At 38.1% G+C, this 26,101-nt stretch overlaps 1 protein-coding gene across 1 annotated transcript in view; it reads right to left on the bottom strand.

The window, feature by feature from the left end:
• Positions 1 to 3,856: 3,856 nt before the first annotated feature.
• LOC140941354 (TNF receptor-associated factor 6-like) overlaps positions 3,857 to 26,101 on the bottom strand; it is a 40,365-nt gene continuing 18,120 nt past the window's right edge. Inside the window, exons 2-9 of the mRNA XM_073390339.1 lie at positions 25,669 to 26,017; positions 18,240 to 18,291; positions 17,901 to 18,008; positions 14,207 to 14,368; positions 13,314 to 13,388; positions 11,233 to 11,310; positions 6,794 to 7,140; positions 3,857 to 5,787 (exon numbers count right to left, since the gene is read on the bottom strand). Coding sequence (XP_073246440.1) covers positions 5,280 to 5,787; positions 6,794 to 7,140; positions 11,233 to 11,310; positions 13,314 to 13,388; positions 14,207 to 14,368; positions 17,901 to 18,008; positions 18,240 to 18,291; positions 25,669 to 25,925 — 1,587 coding nt within the window. The 5' untranslated portion in view covers positions 25,926 to 26,017 and the 3' untranslated portion in view covers positions 3,857 to 5,279. The remainder of the gene's footprint in view (positions 5,788 to 6,793; positions 7,141 to 11,232; positions 11,311 to 13,313; positions 13,389 to 14,206; positions 14,369 to 17,900; positions 18,009 to 18,239; positions 18,292 to 25,668; positions 26,018 to 26,101) is intronic.

The following is a 26,101-nucleotide window of genomic DNA, read 5'->3' as shown; positions in this document are numbered from 1 at the left end:
AAACAATAAAAGAAATAAAAATATTTCACTTATTACAGAGAATATATAACAGTTGTAGAAATAAATTTCTAAAAAAATAAGATACAATCGAGTTGCTAAGATTAACTAAGGAAAATAGATACAATAAAAGAAAAAAAGGGTGGCAACTAACAAATAAAAGCTTCTCTAAAAAGTAGTGTTTTAATCTTATTCTTAAAAACTTCACGGTTCTGGATTGATCTTATGTCATCGGTTAGGGAGTTCCAGAGCCAGGGCGCAGCAACTTGATATGTCACCGTAAAACTTGAGATTAGACTTTGGTGTTACAAGCAGATTTTTTGAAGAAGATCGTACTTGCCTCGTCGGAGTATAGGGCTGAAGGAGATCTGCAATATATTTTGGCGCCATGCTATTCGGTGCTTTATACGTAAGAAGTAGTATTTTGTAAGTAATTCGTTGTCTGACTGGTAGCCAGTGTAGTCTACGAAGAACTGGTGTTATATGTTCTGGGCTTCGAGTTCTAGTCACCAGTAGAGCTGCGCAATTTTGTACATACTGTAGCCAATCAATAACCGATTGAGGTAAGCTATATAGAGGAGCATTACAGAAATCCAACTTAGATGAAATAAATGCATAAACAAGTGTCTCAGCATTATCCTGAGAGAGGCAGTTTCTTATCTTTGCTATATGTCATAAATGATAAAAGGCCGTTTTGCAGGTGTTCATAACATGTTTCTCTAAGTTGACATGGGAATCAAAAACTACACCTATATTTGTAGCATTATTAGAGAGGTTGACTTTACGCTTTGGTCCAATCACCGGGAGCTCAGTTTTATCCCTGTTAAGCTTTAACATGTTTGCAAGCATCCATATCAGTTAAATAAGACTCAATTGCTTGCACTGAAGCCGCTTGATCATGAAGCTTGAATGAGCAGTAAATCTGGGTGTCATCAGCGTAGAAATGATATGATAGGCCGGGACTTCTGACAATGTCGCCAAGCGGGGACGTGTACAATACATACAATATAGGCCCCAGCACAGATCCTTGGGGCACGCCACACCGCAGGTCCCTGCTACACGATGTTGCCCCCTTCACGTTGACTACTTGTTTACGATTCTCCAGGTAGGACTTCAACCAGCGCAGGGCTTTGCCATTAATACCAAAGCGACAAGAGAGTCTCTGCAGAAGAATCTTGTGATCCACAGTGTCAAAAGCTGCAGATAGGTCAAGGAGTAGAAAAATAATATAGGACTGATTGTCAATCGCAGAAACAATGTCATTATGAGCTTTCACAAGCGCTGTTTCAGTGCTGTGGAAGGTTTTATAGGCTGATTGCAAGCTTTCTTCTAAATCATTATCCCTTAAGTAGTTGGTGAGTTGGTACGAGACTGCTTTCTCTATCATCTTGGAGATGAATTTTAAGTTAGAGATTGGAGTTGATTAAACTCTTCACCTGGTCTTCTGTCATGTGTTCGAACTCAGTAAGTTCAGCACAGCAGGCCAGAGCATCCACAAGAGAATTGGCGACCGGTGTATATCGAGCAAATAAGTCATTTCTTATAACTTCGATCCTTTGGCAAAAGAAATCAGCAAATCTATTTGCTAGCACCTCAGAAGATGGAGCAGTTGGGTAGCACTTCTCAGTGTTACGGTGGAGGAGCCGGGTAACTGTGTTAAACAAGACCTTTTGATTGCCTTTATTTTCTTGTATGTTGGAGTAATAGTTTTACTTTGCTTTCTTGATAAGAGAACTGACGACTTTACATTGTTCCTTGTATCTGCGACGATGGCGGTCGGTAAATGACAATGAATCTTATACTTCCGATGGGATATTCAGCAAGCGCAACCACATTCTCAAAAGAACTTAAATTCGCTGAACACAGCTTCTTAACTCGGAGTGATTTCATAACTATTATACCAACTCCACCGCCTCTTGAGTTCTCCCTGGGAGTATGATGAAAAATATCTCCTTTCAGGCATAACTCGCCAACAAAAAAGCTATCACTCTCTCCTGAGTGAAGCGAAGTTTCCGTTAAGGCAAGGAAGTCAAGATCATGCTCAACGGTGTAGTCCTTGAGTGACAGTGCTTTGTTTTTAACAGATCGTACATTCCATAAGCAGATTTTTAATGACTGCGACAGCGACGACGAGTTAGATCTTTTGGAATTAATTTTTATGCAGTTCGATTCATCACATGTGCGAGAGCAGCTGGTCGTCTTTTTTTTGCGGTCAGTACATCTGACAGGAATCTTACAAGTGCTTCTGCTAATCGGCCCTGGCAAAGGATGAACATCGCCACTTAGAGAGATCGTCAAAGCATTGAAATTGAACGTTGCTACTGAGTTTGGATAGTACGCAATGCGGGCCTTGAACCATCTCTTTGTTTTTGTTTCTATCAAGAGGGAAAATTTAGCTGAATAGTTCAATCCAATACGAGTGCATTGTTGTATGGCAGTTAACGCCCGACCCTGTTGCTTTCTTATTCCTCGGGGAATAATCCATCTTGTATGCTAATTTCAAGCACGTCATGGTTTGTTGAAGCTGACCAGCTCTGTGATACAGAATTTGTGAAAAATTGAAGCAAATTACTGCACGAAGATGCAATCCAAGGACAGTGCTTTGTTCCTCTTATCGTTACAAATGCTCAGGATGAGTTGTCAATAGATTTCGATGCCAGTTGGAGCAAGAAAACCATCCAAAACGAGAGACCTAAAAACACGCGGCCGGCCGTCATAATGATATGCAATTATAGTGCAGAAATTATGCTTCTACTTTTTACTCCAAATTTAGTAAGAATACCTCAATAACAATGTAACAAACAAGTAAATGGCAAAAACATTTACCCTATTTACACGTAGGAACCTTAAGAATGCATTATTCATTCTCTGAAAACTATAAAAATTCAAACAAAAAACCAGCACAAGGACGCCATCTTGGATAACCGAGCTAGTCAGTTAGGCGCCTGCGTTGAGTCCTGTGGAAAGGTCCTAGACGACTTACTTTGGGACTCAGGTCCCGTGAATGCGACAATAAGCGGACAAAAAATTGATTTTGTTACTTGAATTTGCCTGGAACACTTATCTCGAGTCACAAAAATTGGTTGCATGATCAACAAATGACAACTTTGTGCTGCAAAACTAGCCAAAAGTGCAAATTATGCTAGCAGTGCTTTTTTCGAGAACCACATGAAAATAGACCTTTTTAGCTTGTATGTTTTGTTTTCCCACTTCAGACCAGGTGATGGTACACCATTGAACTGTTTCGTTCAAACGTCGTGTTATGCACGTGCCTGAAAGTGCATATGTATGCATAATTAATGACAAGACAAAAGGCAAATTCCCTGGAGAACATCACGTGCTCTGAATTGGGAAAACAAAACATACAAGGTAAAAACGTCTATTATACTCGTAATGACGAATTATATTTATTTATCATATTTATTCTAGCACAATCTATTAGGGCGGAGCCTCCCCGTATAAAACCTTGTTAAGTACCCCTCTTCCCCCGGGGATTTTAAACTCCCACTTCTGCTATGATCGCAGCAACGTGCATCTCGTCTCGCAACGGTCTGTGACAAAACGTTCGTTTTATTTCATAACCTCGCAATCACGAATCAAGCGCACCTGTGCACTACGCTCGCTTTCTTTGCGATTTACTATAATTTATCGGCAACCTTTATTTAGGTAAACCATAATCCGTGGTAAATAACAGGCGCCCATTACAATTTCTTTAGATGGGAAGACGGGAAAAGAGTAAAAACATAGGCTTAAATCGTCATTTGATTCCCCCTAACATTTTATACCAGACGGTAATTTACACATGTCCTTGATCAATAAAACGTTCGCGTTGATCGAACTCATCACTAGCTCTGTGACATCGTTTTCGTCATAAAGAGGTTTTTTAATGCCAAATTCATGCTGCAGGCTTCAAAATACATTTCGTTGTCATGCAATGCCATCCTGGTGTTGCCCCACTTTCCCTAAATTTGACCTTATTACTAAAAATACCCTAGAAAACAACAAGTAAACCGTGCACGACTAAATTAGCTTAATTTAACAGTCCGCGTTTTGTTAATCAAAAAATATTAATGCACGAAACAGAGGTACAAAGAATCATGCCGAGCTGATATCTCGAGATCAGTCATACCATTATTAAATCACACGACAATGTCCTAAAGTATCTATCAAAAGCTTTGGTTGGCCTCTAAGGTTTCCCCTACAGTTGGCAACAGGAAAAAGTAATATTCATTAGCCTTTACATTTCATTGGATAATAAACGCCAAATAGAAATACAAAAAAACGTGAGAGAAACATGTCCCACCTACAGTGTTGAAGACTGTTGGGAAGTTTAAAATCTGGAAACTCGATCGTCAAACAATCGCCGGTCATCCAGTCATCAACAAAACTCAAACCCAAACTTCAAATAAGTCTTTTTCTGTCAATTCCTTTGCGATACGTGTGAACCTTGTAAAGCCGCTGGGCACGTTCCATGTAGCATGGTGAGCATAATCACGGAGATTTATACATGTGGCCTCCCGCTAGCCTTTCCTTTATAGCTTGTCTGAAGCAGCGACGAAGTACTCCATTCACAGGTCTACCAAAAGCCCACGGGGATACCAAGCTGATTTCACTAATTTGCTCTGCTTGATTCTTTCAGAACTTTTGAATTTTTACCTTTGGAAATGATTCTTCAGAAGAGAAATTCAAGACCATTTAAGACAGGGGGATGATTGCCATAGAGAAAACATAGGAGAAACCAATCTTTAAAGAAGGTAGAACCAACAACCTTGCGAAAAAAAAAGCCTGATACGAAAAGCCATACTTTTAAGTTTAAACAGGAGATATTCTGGATTAACTCGAATCTTTCGTCTGCTGTAAAGTATTTCGAGCGACAAAAAGATCTACCGTTATGAAAAAGAGAACGTACAAAATGTAGAAGGTGAAAAAAAAATAGAACTCAGTTCCGTTTTAATCTTTTCAGGTTGAAAAGGGTAAACTGGACATGCCACAGACCTGAAGATGTTGGCCTCTCATGTAGACATCGGTCGTGCAATCAATATTTTATCAGTCATTGTTAGTAAAGATTTGGATTCGTATTTTCAAATATGTCCTCATGACTTTTCCCCTTCTTTTAAATTTCTGTATTTTTTCCTTCACGCGCTTTGTAGATTGCGCTCTTGCTAATATATTGTAACAAATGACTACGCCAGTGTAATGCGCTGCGGCCTGGCAACATTCACAACAGACGACAGATTCCCGTTGATCCGAACTTGAAAGTATGACATTTTGTATCACCAAAGCTAATGAAAAATCTGAATGCGCACCAGCATGGTATTATTTTTAACGTATTGCCCTTCGCGAATCTGCTCGATGGGAGCGAACTCTACATAGCCGTACCCCTTATAGTTGCGCGGTGCTGTGGGCCTCTGGAATGCCAGTAAATTGGGTTTTGCCACCAGCGTTTCGCTGATATGGTGACGAAACTCCGACGCATCAGACTGATCCAAGATGGAAAGCGCAATTCTTCCTGTAAAGGGCCACTCCAGTATCGTATCATAATCTCCCTGCATCATGTGAACGAACAAAGCCACGTGTTTTCCCACGCCACTGTCAACACCGTTTAAATTGATCCTCATGCATAATTTATATCCATACAGGCTGGTATAGAAAGCAGGGCTGTGTATTGCAGTCATGACTCCATTGATGGCATCTTGCCGACACTGGCGATAGTTTTCGATTCTCCAGATATACGAACCGTTACAGACACGCCCTTCATACTCCAACAACTTGGCTTCATAGCGGTTAAATCTGAGAAATATCAAAGACCATTTCTAATGTCAAGGCCAAGATGGCACAAAATGATCTCACCATATAAGTGGCGCGGACTGAAAAAGAAGGCTACAGCTCCTTGTTGTTAACTCCGTCAAACTGCATTTGTTTTCACTTTAAAATAAATTACCTAAAACAATAATCAAAGCTCAAATGATGTAGTTGTTTCACTGCAAATTTAGCTGTCGACCCAGTAATCCCAGGCGACCTACAGCGAGTGTGCTATACGAATCCTTTAGCCATTAAGAGAATTTCAAAGTGCCTTGTAACACATGGTCACTGAAAGTAGGCCGCATCTCAGGGAATTTTCAGGTCTTCATTCAAGCTGTCGATGATGCCATAACCTAACCACAGCACTAACCAAACAACCCAACTTTGCCATCCATTCATCCCTGGGTTATCATTTCATGTTTGCCAGCAGTAAGTCACCCACAGCACAGGTTACTGAGATTTGTAAGGGGCACACAACGGCTATTTTCGATAAAAAAAAACTGTTCGTCTAAGCAAATATTGCCTAGAATTTCCTACAGCTTGAGGACGGCTTAAAATTTTTTTATGACCGTTCCATTCATGTACGATTTTCGAAGCTTATTTAATACATTCTATATGATTTTTACAACGTGAATTTTTCACGTTTCACTGCCCAGGTTTAGTTATTATTCCGATGAAAAGGAAACCAAAAATTAACCGATCCGGAAATGTGATGGAAAGAGGAGCCAGAAAAATTCTTCCTTTCGTAAACCGTTAATGAATTGTATCTCAATTTTTCCGGAAAATAATACTTAAGCCTTTTTTAAATTCAAAAAGGCTGATGTTGGTTGCCCTAGGATGACAAAAAAGATACAAATTTTATCGCACTGCTTTGAGAAAGTGAATTTCTAGACATGTAGAAGTACTCTGGATAGACTAAAAATCGTTTTCAGTCTATTTAGGAGGAAACCATTGTTGGGTGCACCTGATCTGTATGTATCTTTGTGACACTTACCGCATTGTGAGTTCTTGTATTGGTCTTTCCTGCCGCATACGAATTTCTTCCAGCCGACGCTCCAAATGATGTACATTGTTGTCAGTATTGGTGATCCTATGTCTCAGTTCATCTATCTCACCCTGGTGATTGTGTGTCTGTGTTGACAATTCACTCAAATAGACTTCTTGGGCAGCCTGTTCTTGAGGGCGGGCTCCCAAATCACCTCGAGTGCGTCTTGGAGCAGTTCGTTGAGTCTGTGGTTCTGTTTCACGGGACGTAGATAAAGCAACAATTTTCTGTGACATATCAGTCAAGTGACCAGTCAGCTGCTCAATGATGTGTTTGTTGACATTTGCTCGCAAACCCTAACATAAGTAAGAAACAAGAGGGTTTGGATTAAAATTCTCAGACTCTGATTCTTCAGAAGCCAAAGAGAAAAGTAAGCTGTTCACTGCGTGTGACGTATATCTAATGAAACACTCCTAGTCTTCGTACCACCCATTTCTACTGCAAAATCGTCTTACTTTAGGAATCACATAAAACCAAAACAGTGTTTTAACACAGCTCAATACTTGGGGTGTGGAGAGTTGACCCTTGTTGTTTAGTAATAAAATAATAATAATAATAAATTATTATTATTATTATTATTATTAGTTATAAGAGAAAAAACAGCGGGCTGTTGTAGCGGTGACCGAAAGTAGAAGTCAACGGTGTTCGTTGTGTTTAATACATAAAGAAACACTTTGCTTAGTGTTTGATAAATTATATTAGAAGATGATATTGGCGCTTTACCGGAAAATGAGTCACATGCTGGCTGTATAAAAGAAGCAAAAAAAGAACAAGCACAAAGAGGAAATCAGACTCTGAAAAGCAGCAAACACCGTTGTCGCTGTTGGCTCACGACAGGGGACAAAAGGAAGGTTAATTCGGTTTTTACTATACTACTAGTCTAGTTTTCTGCAAACATGTGATCAGAGTATAAGTGAATTCGGTGCTTATAAGAGGTTCACAACTAAGGAAAATATACTAGTAGTAATCATTAGATTAGCGAGTGCGTTCGAGTTTTATTACCTTTACCGTCAAGAATTATTTCAAAATAGGGCAAAAGACATGGAAATTTTTTTAATTCTTGCTATGCTCTCCGTTTAGACTGCTTCATATTTTAAAATGGCTTATTTACCTTTGAAAATGGTCAAAAGAATGAGAGATAGATCGTAGAAAGCTCTATTTAGTACAAAGATAAACGGCATATTCCCACACTACAAACGTTCAAAAGCATGGAAAACCTCGAACGTAATCCTGGGTTCTTGCGTGACACAACTTGAAGCTTAGAATGATCATAGCGACAGGAAAATAAAGGTTTTGGCGAGATTACAGATGTCAGTGAACCGGACTTCGCTTAAGGTACAAAATCTTTTGCAACTGTGCGAACCGTTCATCTTAATTGAGTTCGTGTAGGACGGTTTATCGCGTTTTAAACTTAAATTGCTTGGCGAGATGGTCTTATCAACAAAATTCTGCACAGATATATCAGCCATAAGATTGCACGGATAAAACCCTGCACAGTGAATCCCAGAAGGTTTCTCGCGCACGAAAGAAATAATACTGCAAATAAATAGACTCAAACGCACAGAAGGCGGACGGAAAGTATCCGGATGTTACCTGGTGATTATTTGCGTCTCTACAAAGTTTCCGCTCGATATGACAGCTCCAACATCGCTAGACCGCAACGATGCATTAAAAAGGCCAGAATTGCCAGGTCAGCGATGAAATCTGCTTCGAAAACAACTCCACCTTTCATTTCCTCGCCAAACTCAAATAACTCCGTAATTTTGACATCCGTTGCATCATCTGGTTGACTTTGAACGAACCAGGGTGATGCGCATACACACATGACATAATTCAAAATGGCGCCGAAAAAGCAGACGAACGTCAAAAAATTGCTGAAAAGGTTACTTAGTGCTCAAACCTAACGCTAGTTCACTAGCCCAGGACTAGTGAAAATTCCCCACGCTGGGCTAGTAAAGGTGTGCTCCAACTAGCGCCTAGACCAGTAGTTTACCGTAAACAAAATAAATTTTCTACAACTCATTAACTTGGCCTGAGTAGTTCTTTTTGTAAAACGCTTTATCAGTAGTTAGTTTTTTAGCTCGAGTATCAAATGTACACCAAAGGACTCGCTATTTATTTAGCGGAGGTATCGTAGGGATTAACTCGCAAAAGAGACGCCATGTTGGAAATGCAACTAGTCCTTGTTTCCATGTCCAAGTAGGGGCGTGGGAAAGAGCCGTCAGCAAAGTCGTGTCCGCCATATTGGAGTTTTCTCGTGCACATTTACGGCGGCAGGATCAGGAATGAAGAAGATTTCAAGCTTTTTTTACAACTTACCTTTGCGAAAGCGTCCGTCAACGGTCTTTTGACTCAAACAAGCATATTCTCAACCAGCTACCGAGTGCAGCTTAATGGAAGGAAAGCTTTCCATAGGACTTTATACTCCTAGTTCGATATCCTTCAATGACAACGCAATCGAAGAAATTTTACTGTTCGAAGCTTTTCAAAGATTTGCCGCCGAATTGAAGGGAATTTGCATATGATCACCCCTGATTATAGAACCGTGCTCGACCTTTAGTCAAGCATATCATTCTGATCACAGCATAACTGAGCCAATAAACTAAATATTACTGATCATTTTCCGGCACTCCCTCTAGCCACGAAAGTTGTTAAAAATCCTCCGAACGTAGAAGCCGAGGACTCGTAGCCTTTATTATAACAAATCAATGTAATTGCTGAGTTTTAAAAATTACAACACAAGACATCCAGATTGCCTCTTGAATTGAAACAAAGCCATTTGTTTTAGTACTGTTGATGTCTTTTTGCCTCTAAGGTTGAATTTTCATAAAAATTGATTTATAAACTGTTTTAATAAAGAATTGAAAACTAACAAAATAACTGACCAACGTTTTCCCTTCATTTTATTCTATTATACCGGTATATACATAGTATTATTTCATTTAAGAGGGTGTTGGAAAAGGAGCCTAGCCCCCGGTATTTTTTTTTCTTTTTGGACCAGTGGCTTGTCCTTCTGGGCTAGTGATTTATTTCACTCACAAGCCCGTTGCCTAGAGTCAAAAAGTTAGTGTCGAGCACTGCATGAGTAACACAGGCTTCCTAAGATTAGGAGTTGCCCTCTCCTGACGTCTAACGCAAAATCCGTTACCCAAAAGGGGGCAGTTAACGAATGACCCGGTTGTACTGGGAAAACGCTCGTGTTTTGGTTAAGTTGCCGCTTGCAAGAGGTGGTCGCAAATAAAAGTTATTGACGTGGAATAGCGTGTTGAATTTGACTAGCTTCGGATTTGCGTCCCACTTCGCAGACGTGTTAATTTCCACCGACTGTGTCGGCCACGTGTACTTCAAATATGATGAATACGTTCAAGTTCGGCTTTGTACCGTCAAAATATTTTATATTCTCCTGAAATCAAGCTTTAAATTCATGTTATGGCTAGGCTAGCTTTAGACGGCGTTGTCAGTCAGAAAATCCACAGAAAACTGCTTTCAATAGGATCCTTTCACCCATCTGTGGAGTGTTCTCACTCCTAGCCCTGTGACATGGCTGTGCACCTTGCAAAAGGTGTATCGGTAAGTGCACTTGTTTACGCTTTTATTGACCTTTTCCCTTTTAATCCGAATGCTGGCCCCTTTCCTGAGCTTCGTGATTGCATATTTTTACTACAATGTTCTACAGAAGTAAAGCAGTACCTACATGCAGTCATAGACTGCCTTTTATTCTACTTCCTTACAGCAATCTCGTTAACGACCTCCTCGAACCTCACGTTAGTTTCTCGTCGCCGCAAATATTCGCGATTTTCGTGATTTGAAGGCCCTCCCCAACTTTAATATCGAAATTTTCATAAAATTCGTAGTTTCCGTTTTAGCTAAGAGTAAGGGTTTAATGAACCCTGCAAATCTTCACGGTACACTTTGCACAAGCAATTATAACTTTTGTAAAAACCGCAGTTCTACTCGTAATACTTGCAGCTGGTGTAACAATCGTATTTGAGTAAAAAGTCGTAGTTCTGGTTTGGTCTTTTAGCTTTTGGAGTTCGCGAGTGTTTTAATAAACCGGGTCAGCTGATCATCGTTCCCATGAAGTAAATTCTCTTGAATTGAAAACCCTACAAATCAATTTTAGCCATACATTGCGAGTAAGTAAAGAAAGAGATCAAGGGGTTTGTTCTTTTGTTTTCTTAATTTTCTAGAAAGATCAATTCAACACTATCATCATCATCATCATCATCATTATTATAATGGAATTGATTCTCTCGCTCCCAAGCTCATCTCGAAGAGTTTAATTATCATAATCATCATCATCAATATTATTATGATGCTGGAACTGATTCTTCACTACCCTGCAATATATGCTGCCAGTATTTCTTGAATACTAACAGCTGTCATACCTCATACGTGCATCCAACAATGTGAAAGGGGCATTTAATCTCTGTGTTAGGACACTCTTTTTCCCAATGTTCCTCGATCTGGGAAATAGAAAAACAATAACTGACCACTTCAAGCAATAAAAAACAATTCATGTGTCTGAATAAAAGTAACACATCACCATTACCACTGTTCAATATCACGGCCATCATTCATTGTTGCGGAGCGAGCAGCAACAGAATCGGGATTTCTGAAAAAATATTTAAGGTGGGACGAGTTCTCGAATTCATCGCTTTCTACCAGAACGCATTACATTTAACCAGAGTGCACTGCGCCACTTTTTACCATAATCCATTGCGCCACGAACAACCAAAATAAAAGCACGAGTAAGTTCGGTGGGATCAAATTCTTCGCCGAGAGGTTGCATCGTTCGCTGCTCAGACTCAGAGTTTTCTTTGTGGCAAATTTTCTACAGCACGGTTAGAGATCTTACCAAATTTAAGACACGCAGGAGTCTTTCAGATGAGTACGATGGCTAACTTGGGGATTGGATTTCAAAAGCCTTTGACTCGTCCAGGCATTAAACTTGACGAGAAGATGGGCATTTGCTCTTCGACTTCGCAACACGGGGGATATACAAATTCCAGGTTGTTAGAAGGTGGTGTGAAAGTGAGAAAATATCATGCCTTCCTATTCTTAAGAACCTGTATGAGCCGAGAATGGATGTGATTTTGACCATTAGCTTAAAAATAGCAGCGGAAATCGAGTTAACAAAACATATGTTTTTGAGTCCTCCTTTGCATACGAGGACGTGTATCGGCGTTTTGTGAAGCATAATTGGTTATTTCATTCACTCATTGCTATGGAATGCGTTTACATTGTTTTTTACTGTTAATAGCTCGGTTAATGCGGCTCGATCATCTGTTAACAGCGTTTGCCCGCGGAAGGTTTCCCAAGGTTACGTTGGTGCTATACTAACAAACTAACAGCAGGATCGATTGCCCTCAATGAACCTATCCAACTCGTTGGCTATCCTAAACAGCGAAACGACCCCCTGAGTGATCGATCGATCAATCTCTTCATCTGGACGCTCACCATGGCACTCTATACAATTCACAAGTCGGCTAAGGAATGTAGATTCGGGAACACAAACCTTTCACCGCTGACTATATTTAAGGCCTTAGTCAAAGCGCACTTAAAATATCAATATAAATTGTACAAGTTTCGCCACACTCAGTTTTATTTCCCCTATGACTCGTGCATAGGGGACGCCATAGCCAAAATATCCAACAACACTCTCGTGTTACCTTGTGACATTGAACAGTTGATAACTATCCCGCTATTAACTATGATGTACACCAAACCTTGTTGTCAACACACCAAAGTAGAAATAACCAAAGGATATGAGAACAAACCTTGTAAATACAAGGTATAATCGTCTCACGCAAGCAGATGGATCACTCCCTAACTAGTGTCAGCATCAACAGAATGTGCCGCAGCATTACTGTCTTTTAGATACCCTAGTCATACTCTACTCTTCCACCCACTGTGTACAGCAGGTGTAATAATGCCTGTGAAAATCAGGCTGCTGGGACCCATTCCAAACTTGGCTCACTCTTCTCTGGGACTTGTATTCAGAAACTGTCATCTGTTTGTTTTTAACGGAAGCTAGCATTTCCCTAGCGCCATTACTCTGTAAGAGGGGCTTTTTACTGTTGCATAATTTTTCAGGTATTTACGACGTGCACCTTAACAACCTTTACGTGCCTAAATCAAGTGGAGACGATGTACCAAACGCCGCTCCTAAACGTAAAAGTAGAACCTCGCTCAACTTTTACAGTTTTACGTTGACGCGCGACCTATCATTCCTCCTCTCTAATTAGCAGGGAAATGGGTACCAACAGAAACCAGTTACAGCAAATCACTGTCATTAAAACCTTTTCAAGATATTTACATATACACAGATTTACAAGAATTACACGAAGAAAAATCCTAAATAATCTTAAAGAACGGAAAGACAACCATAAAACTTCCTTTTCTCGCCTGTTTATTTGCATATTTATTAACGGAGCAAGACATTCGTGGCAACAGAAAAGTGATTTACCATATCTCTTGGTATGTTTTCTTGTCCACATTTTTCACAAGCCTGCGGAAATTTGGGGCAAACTTGAAAATGTTCCTGAAGAAAACATAATAAAATAATGACAGACTTTATAACAAACACTGAAATGCATGTGTAAAAAGTCTTGTTTTAGTTTCAAGACACCGTTTTTGACAAGACTGAAAGTTACTAAACAGTACATGGTAACAAAGAAATGATTAAAAATGGAAACGTCCTTTTTTTCACCTCAAACGAGTTTATTGCTAAGAAAAGTAAAAATGACTGCATAAATTTGGTTATGCGTATATTTTATAACCACATAATAACTTTTCATAAAAATAATTCTCCAATTCGTCACAGGCTACAGAACGGACTCGGGCCATTACTTAATTTAACCTTGACTTGTGCATGTACACAATACCTTTTTTGGAACATGACTGCTTATGGAGGCTACTACCAACCATGTCCGATTGTAATCTAGTGTGTGTACTCATTACAAAGCACTACACAGTATCTGATTGAACTCGTCTGCAAGGTAAGATAAGGCACCTGCCTAAGTTACAGCAGGTACTTTGTGACAAATTGTGTGAGTTTTTGTGACAAGGGCTCCTGTTTGATTACTGCCAAGTTTGACGTTCCCTTTTTGAGATCTTGCGCAATTCCAAATAATTTGGTTTCTTTTATCCTTGTGAGCATTTGCTTCTCCTTTAAGCCTCTTCTGACAAATTTTAGCATTTGTTTCTCCTTCAAAATTCTTCTGACAAATTTGAACATTTGTCTCTGCTTGAAAACTCCTCTGACAATTAGTTTGAGCGTTTGCTTCTCCTTTGACAATCTTCTGACAAAATGAAGTCTTCCAGAACACAATTAATTCACAGGAATCATGAACAACAAACCTCTAGCCCATTCCACTTCACTTGCTTCTGACAGTATCGACATGGTACAGTCCTGTTGGGACACTCTTCTTCTACATGCTTTTGAAGGTCTTTCCTTTTGAGTTTCCTTCCACACTCCTTTGGGCAATCCAACTCAACAAATTCACACACGCTTATGTGGTCCTAGAAAAATAACGAATGTATGATCAAAATCGCAACAAATAACACCAGCATTCACGTATTAGGTGACTAGAAGAGGGAATTAGTTACACCTATGCAAAATGACAAACAATGAGACTGGAGACAATAGACCAATCTCCTTGTCTTGTGTCTGCAGAAGACTTCTAAACACCATTGTTTGAAGTAACGTAACTCACCTTAAACAGCACAACCTTTTTCACGTTATGCCGCACGGTTTTTGCAGGGCAATGAACTGTAAGTCTCAACTTGGAGAATTCACAATATTGGCCTTGCTTTATAACGTCCATGTCAGAAGATTGATGTCATAATGGCCAAGCCAAACAGTTGTCAAGGTATTGCATGACCGTGACAGACTCATCACACAAGAAACCATGATCTCAGAGACAACCTACCTCATTTGATTCAACGCCCTTTTTGAGAAAGTGGCAATATGTAATAGGAGGCAGCAAGAGATCAAATCATTAACTTGAACTTTCCTCTCACAAGCCCAAGGCTCTACAACAGAACCAGCACTAACGAAGATCATAAAATCTTATGGTTCACCTGTTTGCAGATTATACAGTCATTGTATCATCTTGCACAAAAATTACTATACATTTCCATCACTGTGAACAGTTCCAAGATCTTGAAATGCTGAAGTGGGAGGAAAGATGGAAAAATTATGTTTAATAATACCAAACAGAAGTTCTCCAAATCTCTATTTTCAAACACCAACACTTTACATAGTTTATTTGCGTAGTCTCCTTCTCAAAGAACTACACAGAGCAAAGTATGTGAAGATCCATATTTCCAAAGATATCAAGCTATCTGTGCAAAATGATGAAACAACTGCTTATCAAGGCTCTCACTTTAGAGGAATGGTTAGGTCACCAGCGCACCAAGAGGGAGCCTGTTAGTTAAAGGGCTTGTAGACTCCAAAACCTCAAGTACACACTCTGTGAGTGTATGGGATAACTGCCAACTGTCAGAGCAAGGGGCTGTAAGTTGGACATTTGACAGATTCTGTGCATGGTTGAGTCATGCCACAAACCGACTTTGACCATGATGAAGACCACACAGGTCTTAGTTCTTTGGGTAGAAAAGCTCTCATGCAGCCACATCAGTGAAAGATAAGATATAAAGTATGATACCCACCATGAGTATTGATCATCCTCTTAATTTTTTTAAATGACCTCTGAGCGTCACCTCTTTTACCACAAACAAAACCAAAATATAACTACTGTATCTACATTTTAAAATCAATTTTCTTCATTATCCTTTGAGTGCAGCGGTGGACTTACATTATATTCAAAAGCAAAATATAACAATGGTAGCATAATACTGTTATAACTAAACTTACTAAACTTTGTTATAACTATAATTTATGACAAATATAACATACAGTGTATTACTGTTAAATATATTAATAGACAGAAACAAGCACAAAATAGTTAGTCACAGATAAAAGCGAATGATGTTTCAATCTTATCGTGACACCATTTTCAAGTTCAAAACCGTGTCTGATAGATACACTATCAGAAATTAATAAAAATTGGCATCAGAAAAATGAGGCCAAAACGTTATTCAATGTGATCCGCATTATCAGTCATTTGTATTTGTTTTAAGGAATAGTTCACTTATTAGAATATTAAAATAACTATTAATTATAACCCATTTGAGTATATAAAATTATGTAATAAAAGGTGCTTTACAAAAGGTTAATACTACATACATCATTACAATTTAAACAACATTACGACTGAATGACTATTTGAATGAAAATATTAACTTAACCTGTGATTACCAAAATATTATGTGATTTGATTAAGTACATGTGGAAGGAAAACCTTAGTGGAGGTTATCGGTAAACAGCCCTCACGCAACTGGGAGCCACCACCCCATAATTTACATTTTATTTCATTCAAATCCTCAGCTGTCATCAGAGATGAGACTGCAAATCATAGAAAAAAAAAGAGACCCCTAGCCCCAGTTGTTCAAAAGGATAAGACTATCTACTGGATACAATGCCATATTTCCTCAAATAATAGACCTCCCTCGAATAATAACCTCTTTTGACGGAAATAATATTATTTACAATAATCGCCTCCCTCAAATAATCACCCCTTTTGGTGCAAAAATAATAATAATTGTCCCTGGCCATTAGTATATGTAACAGGACTACATGCTGTCCAGTTTGGAAATAACTGGATGAAAAAAATTTCGAGGACAGCCAAAATTGGACGAGGCCATAGGCCGAGCCCAATTTGGCTGTCAGAGGAATTTTTTTGAATTCAATTATTTCCAAATTGGACAAGCATGTAGTCCTCTTACTTATTGACTATAGAGTTGCTTAGTAAATCAAGATTTTTTTAGCATCTTACAGACGCAAAATATTGTACACTCAAACCCGTCTGTTTGAAGTTGAAAAAAAAAGTCACACTGCAAGATCTAAAAAAGGTTTATTCTTTAAGTGTCATTCAACTTTTTCTTAAACAAACGTAGAACTAGTATTGCTCTTTCATACTTTGGCATTTTGTTGCCAGTTAAAAATTTGAAAGCTCCTTCAATGATCTGAATGATACGGCGCTACAGGTAAAAACCGCAATTTTGGCTGCAAAAAAGATAAAGCAACAACGTAAATACTTAATTTAAATACAAAAACTTTTGAAAATAAACATTTCATTCCTTGTCTAAAACAAGTTCCGCAGAATTGGTCTGTTTATTTTTGTACTGCCAACATCTAAACACAAGTATCAGTGTTTTCTTATTCTTGTCCAAAGTTTCAGTACTTGTACATTGTCAAGAATCTATGCATTGATTGTTTCTGAATCAAACTTTCATCAGTTTGGTCATACATTTTCTTTTAAATGGCCCAGACAAGAAGACAAAACAAAACAGTAGCAAAACAAAACAACATTCACAGCAACTGAACAAGAAGCCAAGAGAGTTCGCTGACAAACCGCTGTCAACCAACGAAACTTTTTTTGGCGCGTTGTCACAGGGACTTTGTGCTGATTGGCTAGTTTGCATTGCCTACTGTACTTTCTGCCATTTGATTGGCTTAGACCAGGAGTCCTATTTTTCTTAAATTGGACAGTTTGCCAGTTTGTAAAGGGAAGCCCTATCTGAAACTATCCAAATTAGAGTTTGTAAAAATTAAAGGATAATAGCTTTGCTGACAATATGGGATTAACTAACAGCTACATAATTATTCAAGGAAATACCATAAATCTCTATCCAGTGGATAAGGATCCACTGGATAGTGATCTGGTGGATACCACACATGGCAAACCATACACAAATAATACTATAATCTTACACTAGTCATAATAAAGGAAAAAATCGGATAGTCACGCTGGCGAACTACATTGTAATAAAGCCCTAAGGGCTATGATAAGAATGCTTAATAAATGGCTGTTAATAGATTGACTTATCACCCGTATCCATGATTCTGCACTTAAGTTAATAACACCTGGATGTATGACTGAGAAAAAAGACGGCATGATAATTTAATTAAAGAAGTGACATGCTATACCTCTAACTTGCTAAGGGGCCCTTTCCAAGGACAACCATGTTGTTTCTTTAGTCGGCAAAAAACATCATGAGACAGCATTTCCCTCTTAGCAAAATTATCTGGATAAAGCTTCAAAATGAAAATAAATAATTATGGCAACATTTTTCAAGGCAAGTCAATTTTGTTGTTCACTTTGGTCAATAGCGGCTACAGTCAAAGAAGCCAAAAATACAATTCAGCTCAAAGATAAGAGAGAGTGGATGTTCACCTAACATTTTCAAACATGTACCTGCAGCAAAACTCTTTAGTACATGTAAAGCTGTATGTTGTGTCTAAAAGATTGCTGTTGTCAATAATTACCTGCGACTCATTTAAACGTTCATTATCCACAGGGCACTTGGGCCCAGCATCCCTAGAAAGAATTAGAAGGAAATGACAACCTGTTATTTACTCTAGAAATAAACAAGCAAAAGCTCGAGACAATAATTTTGGCAAGCAAAAAATGAAGGTGGCAAATGAATTCAAGGAGACAAAGTACAATATTGCCAACAGCTACTGTCTCAGGGAACCACTTTCTATGTTTTCTCATTTTTGGAAGATTAACAGGGTTTTCAGTTCGAGGCTTTACCACACTTAATAGGTATTCTGTCAAATCACTGTCTACAGCACATTGATTTTCACCTGAAAGCTTACAAGAATCATTTCAAACTAGCACCTATTAAAAGGGGCTCTGACGGAGGTACGCTGATGGCTAATACAAATAAAGTAATTTAAACCCTTGAAAATTACTTAGAGAAAAACTAACATAAAAACATAAAAAAGTTTAATGTATCCCTCCTTTTAGTTATTAGTAATTTATGGTGTAAACACCCTACAACAGGTATCACAATGATCCATATAGATGAGTTGAATGGAGGCATTTTATTGCCTCAAATATTACCTTTTACACTCCATATTGCATGTTTACACAATGTAAGTACATCAGTTGTACAGTCAAATGTCAATAACTCCAACCCTTGGTAACTTCAAACCTTGCACTAACTCAAACCAAGATCAATTTTCCCTGCATTTTTGCCGGCACACACTATGCAACTGGGATCTTGCCTTCCATTACTTGAACCCTTGATTGTAATAATTTCACCCGTAATAACTTTTCCCATGTTAATATCAAGACCTGACAAAAGTCAGAATAAAGAGTGTTGTACAGAAGGCCAAGGCATCAAATATATTTTGAAAAAGCCAAGCTTTTTTTTTCTTTTGACATTACCAAGACATATCCGTCTTTCCTTATGGCCTTTCTTGCCATAAGGAAACATACTGTTGAACATTTTCCCTTTGATTTAGAAAGACAATATGATAACTAACCGTTCCATTTTCACGTGTCTTCTCTACAGTTATAATGAAAATTAATTTGATTACCCCTCGCTAACTCAAACCAAGTCTCATTTCTCTTGGATTTCACCACACCTCTCAGTCAATTTTACTTGGTTAACTCAAATTTGGATAACTTGAATTCCTTGCTACCTCAAGCTAAATTACCTTTCCCTGATAAAAATTTCACTGAAATTTACCCTGATAACTCAAATTCTGGTTCTTGTAACTCCACTCGGATGCCATTTCATTAGCTCTTCTTGATGTACAATCGGTAAAACCACTAAAACTAACATGACAGCAATTTGATTTTTATTGGTGCAAAACCAAAAGTTTTATCAGAAAAAGCATAATCATGTTACCATTTGTGATGAAATACATTACATTTGTACTGTGTTAGCTGTACACTGAAGTGCTGGAAAATCAGTGACTATTAATTATTAAGATGGAAAATTTGACACTGAATCGACCCAGATAATTTGAACCCCCGCTAACTTGAACTGTTTTCCGTTTCCCAGCAGAGTTTGAGTTACTGGGGCTCTACTGTATTTGTACACTGTATGAGCAGCAGCACAGTATAATCACTGTTTTTTAATTCTTATTTCTGGTCATTTGCTCTGGATCCACTCCCAATAACACTAACTCCCAAAAACTCGAACCAGCTTCTTTGATTTCTCGTGACGGTTTGAGTTATTGGGGTTGACCGTACTTCAACTGTACATTCTTCTGGAGACTTCTGTCATTAATTTAACTGTATAAATAGTACTTATTTCAGTCAACAATATTACAATGCCACAATCACACCTACACTTGCAAAATGCAATCAAAGTGAATTTTTTTTCTAAAACAAATCATTCCTTGAAGGGACTGGTTCATGATAATGCGCATGCGCGCCGTTTGTCTCTTCAGAATAAATTTGTTGGGTCAACACTAAATTCGAAATCGCCATTACCAGTACAATAATTGAAAATCTTTCGTTTTATTCGGACATCCGTCGCTTTGGCTGGTCTAGTTATACTTCGGTAGTGGTGATTAATGTGTGGTTGTGTCGTTTGACTGGTTACGTTTTAAGAAGACGCAAAAAATAATGTTTTGATCATGGAGGTTCAGAAGAGCATCGTGGTCGTCCGGCAACAGGACGTTCTCAAGAGTCTCTGGAGATAGAGAAGCTTAGTCTATCGATCTGGTATGGTTCTAGGAGTAGTGTGTGGCATACGAAAAGAATAAACGACACTTGGAAAGTGGTTAAAGGCATGAGTTCGTTCAACTTTGATTTGATTTTTGACTCCAACCTGTAGTTATACCGCAACAGGCCGCGCGATCTTCACCGATCTGGTACACTTGAAATGTTCCTTGTATCTTTGCTTTACGATCGTATAATTATGTTTAAGAATTAAAATAAATTATTGCCTGAATATTCTTTTTTATAATCTAGTTTCTTTATTTGTGCTACTCGATAACATTTCTTTTGCGGAACACTGACCCGATGCAACGCAAATGAATTTGTTCATTTGCTGATAAGCAATTGAAATTTATGCTCAATTAAGGATAATCTTTATACTCATACGTTGTGTGTTTTTGTCACCGGTCAGGCGCTATTTGTAGGTATTTCTGGGTTTATATAAGGCGAACTGAGAGAACAGTAATAAGATGTTTGTTTACAAATTTTGTTTGCCGATCGGTGACAGTTTTGTTAGCGTGGGTACGACCTCGTAAAAATACACATTGGTAAATGTTTGTTTCAAAGCAGGACAGGGCTGTAAATCTTATTCTTATCGGCTGCAACATATATCTGAGGAGTAGCAAAGAATAAACTTGAATTTTGGGGATAAATAAAATCAAACCAAATGCCCGGAAATATTCTTGCATCGCAAACAATTAATTTGAATTTTGTTAATTTACTTGCGTGCATCTAACTCACTTCCGATTGGTTGAAAAACAATCAGCTACTGTCAGAACTCACACATGCGCATTATCATGAACCAGTCCCTTTAAAGAACAATAATATTTTCCTGTTGGCTGTAAAACAAAGGGACGCCAGCGAAACAATATTGTTTGAAAGAAGTGCAGTCAAGTGACACTTCGAGATTGATCAAGCATTTTCTCACTTTTGTCAAGGCAACAAACAAACAGTCATGCATTAAATAGAGGTGCTATAATTGGCAAATGGTTTTTAAATCTCCCTAGTAAAGAGTGTAATGCTGCTAACAAATAAAGCAGCTGGACACCTTAAAGAGTGAACAACAAAAAATCTATTTAGTTTTTTAAAAAAATTTTTGGATACTAGAGCATGCAAAACAAAGTAATGCAACAAAGACAGTGAACATTTAAAATTTGACAAATATTTCAAACATTTGCACTGTTAGCAGCTAATTAGAAACAACAATACAACTTATTTACTGAATTTTCCTGCTTTGTACAAAACGTTTTCACAAAGACCATCATACATTTTATTACATGAACACATGAGTATGAATGTTAATACAGTGCATTATCATTGATGCTTAATTTATGAGTACTTTTATTTTTGGCTGAAATTTCAGACTGTGGACTGAATTCACACCGCAATTTGTGTTACTTTCACTGTAAATACAGAGCTTTTTGTCTAAAAATAGATTCTTTTTCACTAAGATATGGGGGATTACTAGCACCTAATCAAAATATTAAATAACTTAATTATAGAATCACTTTTGAAAATTTCTTCTGATATGCAGACAATCAATGACGAAGTGTTATCGCAATACATTACAAACACTCATTTGTGTAGAATATGTAAAGCCATGCAACTCTTGGTACTATTTTCTTCTTAAGCCTGGATGTGCTTGTAGGTAGGCCTGCTTTAGAAACACTCTTTTTAGCTCATTACACCATGATCCTCTTATATGTGTGAGTGCATAACAAGCTAAAAGTGCATGCATAGAAGACTAAGGTACATGTAGGCATATATCTATGAACAGCATAGTGTTTTGAAAAGAAAGTAAGAACCATGATTTAGGCTTGAATGTAAGTGCTAACATACAATTACAAAAGATATAGCTTTGTGGAAAATGAGAATTTAAAATTGAAAGTTAAGACCTTTCAGTTTCAAGTGGTGTCACACACAATTATACATGTAATTATTATTAATGATGTTATTGTGTTTAAAATAGATTAAGCATAAGCAAAAAATCCAAAGATCTACATGTGGACACAAGTAAAATGAGTTCATGAGACCTTCAGCATAGGTACATGTAATACATAGAGGCCAACAATAATTTGATGGATGGCCTTTACCAAAACTTTTAAAAGCATGTATACAATACACATCTCTTTTAAATGTAGACCAACAGCAATAGGAGACATCTGCATGAAAGCTAAAAACAACATGCACTAGTTTCAATTGGCTGATCTCGACAAAGACTAAAACCAATAGATGCACCAAAGATGGAAAATTCTCAAAAAGGTGTCCAAGGTGAAGCAAAGTGGAAATCACATATCTGACCAACCATTTCTCAGAAATGAGGGTGAATGCCAAGGATAGTTTCTCCAATGTCATGATAACCTCTGGTACTCCCAACGCCCTCATCTATTTTAATTAAAATATATTCTTTACGCACAACCACACTTGAATTGCAATGTTTTTAAAAGCTAAGTAATAATCTAATGTTACCCATACAAAACACATCACCCTGGTTTGGGAGCTTCAAACCACATGTCCAACGTTTTTTCAATTTATTCTTACTTTTAAGAGTCATGCTCAACCTGGGCTCAAGAAGAAACAGAACATAGATTATTCAAGGATTGTCTGTCTTTCAACAAGTCTTTTAACACAAACCCCCAAGGTTATTAAACACAATCTAATCACCATTAATAATACAGTCTGTTAACTCTGTCTAAGACAGACACCTTTGGGACAGTACTATGTGTCTGCCTTGGAGAGATGTCCGTCTTATTGAGCGCCAACTAAAAGGAGCAAGAAAGGTAAGGACCAACTCTACCGTGTAGGTGTCCATTTCAGCAAGGTGTCCATCTTATAGAGGTGTCCTTTAAGAGAGAGTTGACTGTATATGGGTAACTATTAATACAACCAACTCCCAATATCCTATTCACTGTTACTCAGATGATGACTTTTGCACAGGTTACCAATCACAGGTCACTATTACAAGCAGTCCTGTACACTGAGGATTACTCTCCATTGCATGAGTAAGAGGGGAGGGACAAGTGACACAACACGTGAGATGTTTAAGACCAAAAAGTGTTGTTTACCATTAACGTGACTAAACCAGACGGTCCGTGGTTAAGGAGTGGTAAGTTTTATTCCCATTTTTTTTCAGCTTTTGCACAAATCAGCTCCATTTACCGAAAAAATGGTTGCAAAAGCTTGAAACCAGTATCAAAAATGGCTTTGTAGAAATGACACACCAGGGCTTGAAATAACGACCGGTCAACGGACAATGTCCGGTCAGAATCGAGCATTGTCCGAGCAAATCCATGGATGACCGGACATGTTGTCCGGTCATTTGGGCTTTCAAAGAAAATTCAATTTTGAGACAATCATGATGGAAATTTATTCAATCTTATCACGTTCCCAAAAAAGATGTTAACTAGAGGGACTTTTGTTTGTGAAATTGATGCCATTTCCTGTTGTCAGTCGCGACTGCAAATTTGCTACTGCTGTGCGTGTTGTAAAGTGCTCAAGATTGCACGCCCCACTGCACCGAAAATAACCCGCATAGCATCTGGTGCCAACAAGAGCGAAAAAAAGAAAGACCCAGAGTGACAGTATAATGAATTAGGCCACCCTCTTGCTCCAATAAAACTTCACAAATGTAACATTAAAATAAAAGGCTTTGAGTGTTAATGAAGTAAACATAAAAATAGAGTTTTTCTTTATTTTGCCCTCTCCGTAAATTTGTTGCGTGTTTATCACTAAACGACTAATTCACAAGGTTAACTTAACATTCATCACCCTGTTCTCTTTGAAATACATTATGTATAAGTTTTAACGCATTCAAATGCCAATGAATGCCCACTACCACGATTTTTTGTGCGAATGGCGATGTTACTTCGGCCAGCAGGTCGCACCGAAGGATACGATTATTTTCATTGCGCAACGTGTAAGAGATGTAATGGAGAATTTACAAAATGTATATGACACTCAAAAGAAACGTTAACCAACAAAATTATATGAGCTGAAAGTTCATGCTCCCCATTCTAAAGACATTCTAAAAAGCAATTCTGTATGTAGACAAATGAGAAATGTATTTCTGGAAATCCTGAACAAAGTGCAAACAGTAAATAAATGAGTTAAATCGGAAGCATGTGGACATAATCATCAACATCTTGAAATGCCCTTTCCAGTACGTTTATCGTGTTAATTGAGAGATTGATTTATTGAACCAAACGATTTCACAAGTTTATTTGCCCGTTTGAAATTATTTGTAGAAACAAAGCAGCATTTGCTAAAATGTAAATGTTGTACTATAAAGTTGAAGGTTACGTTTTGTTAGTGATTTGGTCAGGTTTCAACCAAACGTTAACGATGAGGTTGTGTCTTGCAATCCACGTGTCTGACTTAAAATGTAACAGAACAAAGAGTAATAAAACTACAACTTCTAATTTTTTGCACACTCGATTTGTTTTGAGTAACTAGAGTTGCTGTTGCTGAAAATGATACAGATCATGTAACTTGCAAAATGGAGCCTCTATTGCAACTAGTTAAGATGGATTAAATTTGTCCGGCCAAAAATGCCTATGTCCGAGCAAAATCACGTTTGACCGGACAATGTGTCCGGCACCTGCCCAATAGTTATTTCAAGCCCTGCACACAAATTTCCATCTGGAACATTACAACTGGTAACACCAGAGGTCTGTTGCTTCCAGAAATTTTCCACTAGCCTGCATCACAAACCTTAAGTTTTGTTTGCAGCTTAGGCTATTTCCCACTAGGATGACACAACAAGTCATGTTTCACTTTCTAACTAGATTTTCAGGAAACTTATTAATGGCAAAAAACCAGGTTTTCTACAATTCTGCATGCCACTTTCCTGTTTTTCTGAAGGTCTTTGCATGTGAGGTGTAGCGAGTTATACATATTACTTTGTTACTACTGACTTAGATCAGATAATGTCAACCTAAAACCAAACTACAAACAATAACTATAAAAAACTCCTGAACTGTACTGATGATGCTTATCTTTCATTTTTTTTTTAAAGCTGAGCATATCATAGTAAAGACTTTACAGCAAAAGCAATTGAGCATAGGAGATGATGCAGATCTGGTGTGTTGCCTGCTTTCAAGTGATTTAAAATGTTATTTCCTGTGAATTATTTCTAACTTGTATTAGCGACTAAACTACAGCTGTAAAATGGTTTAAAAACTAAACCCTCTAACTGGGACTGTTTAGTTTCTCAAAGTTTAAGCTTACGTTTAAGCTTACCTTATGGAACGCAAAATGCATCCTTTGCAGAATCTGTGTCCGCAGCTCGTCTGCACCGGTTCTCTCAGGCCAAGAAGACAAATTGGACATTCGTATTTACTTTCAAGTGGCGGATCGAAGTATTCATCATATCCTTCGGATCTTGGTTCATCGTAATGTGACAAGAGTTCTCTCGTAAATAAACTCACAGGACTTGGGTCGAGCGAAGCTTCTCGGGCAAAGGCAGCCTGTTCTTCGCGACGAAAAGAACGGGTCATCGTTACACAGCGAAATTCAATTTCTGCATAATCCTCAACAAGATGAGGCCTTTTTTCACAGGATTTAGCTCACTATATCCCTGGCTCTCTTCCTGCAAGAAAACGGAATAGACAAAAATCGAAACAACGTGTCGGGGCTTATCCCTATCCCATAATAACCTGCAAGCGTGGGTTTC

Source organism: Porites lutea, chromosome 6, assembly GCF_958299795.1.
Source record: "Porites lutea chromosome 6, jaPorLute2.1, whole genome shotgun sequence".
Taxonomy (NCBI): domain Eukaryota; kingdom Metazoa; phylum Cnidaria; class Anthozoa; order Scleractinia; family Poritidae; genus Porites; species Porites lutea.
This window is presented reverse-complemented; position numbering and strand designations above follow the sequence as displayed.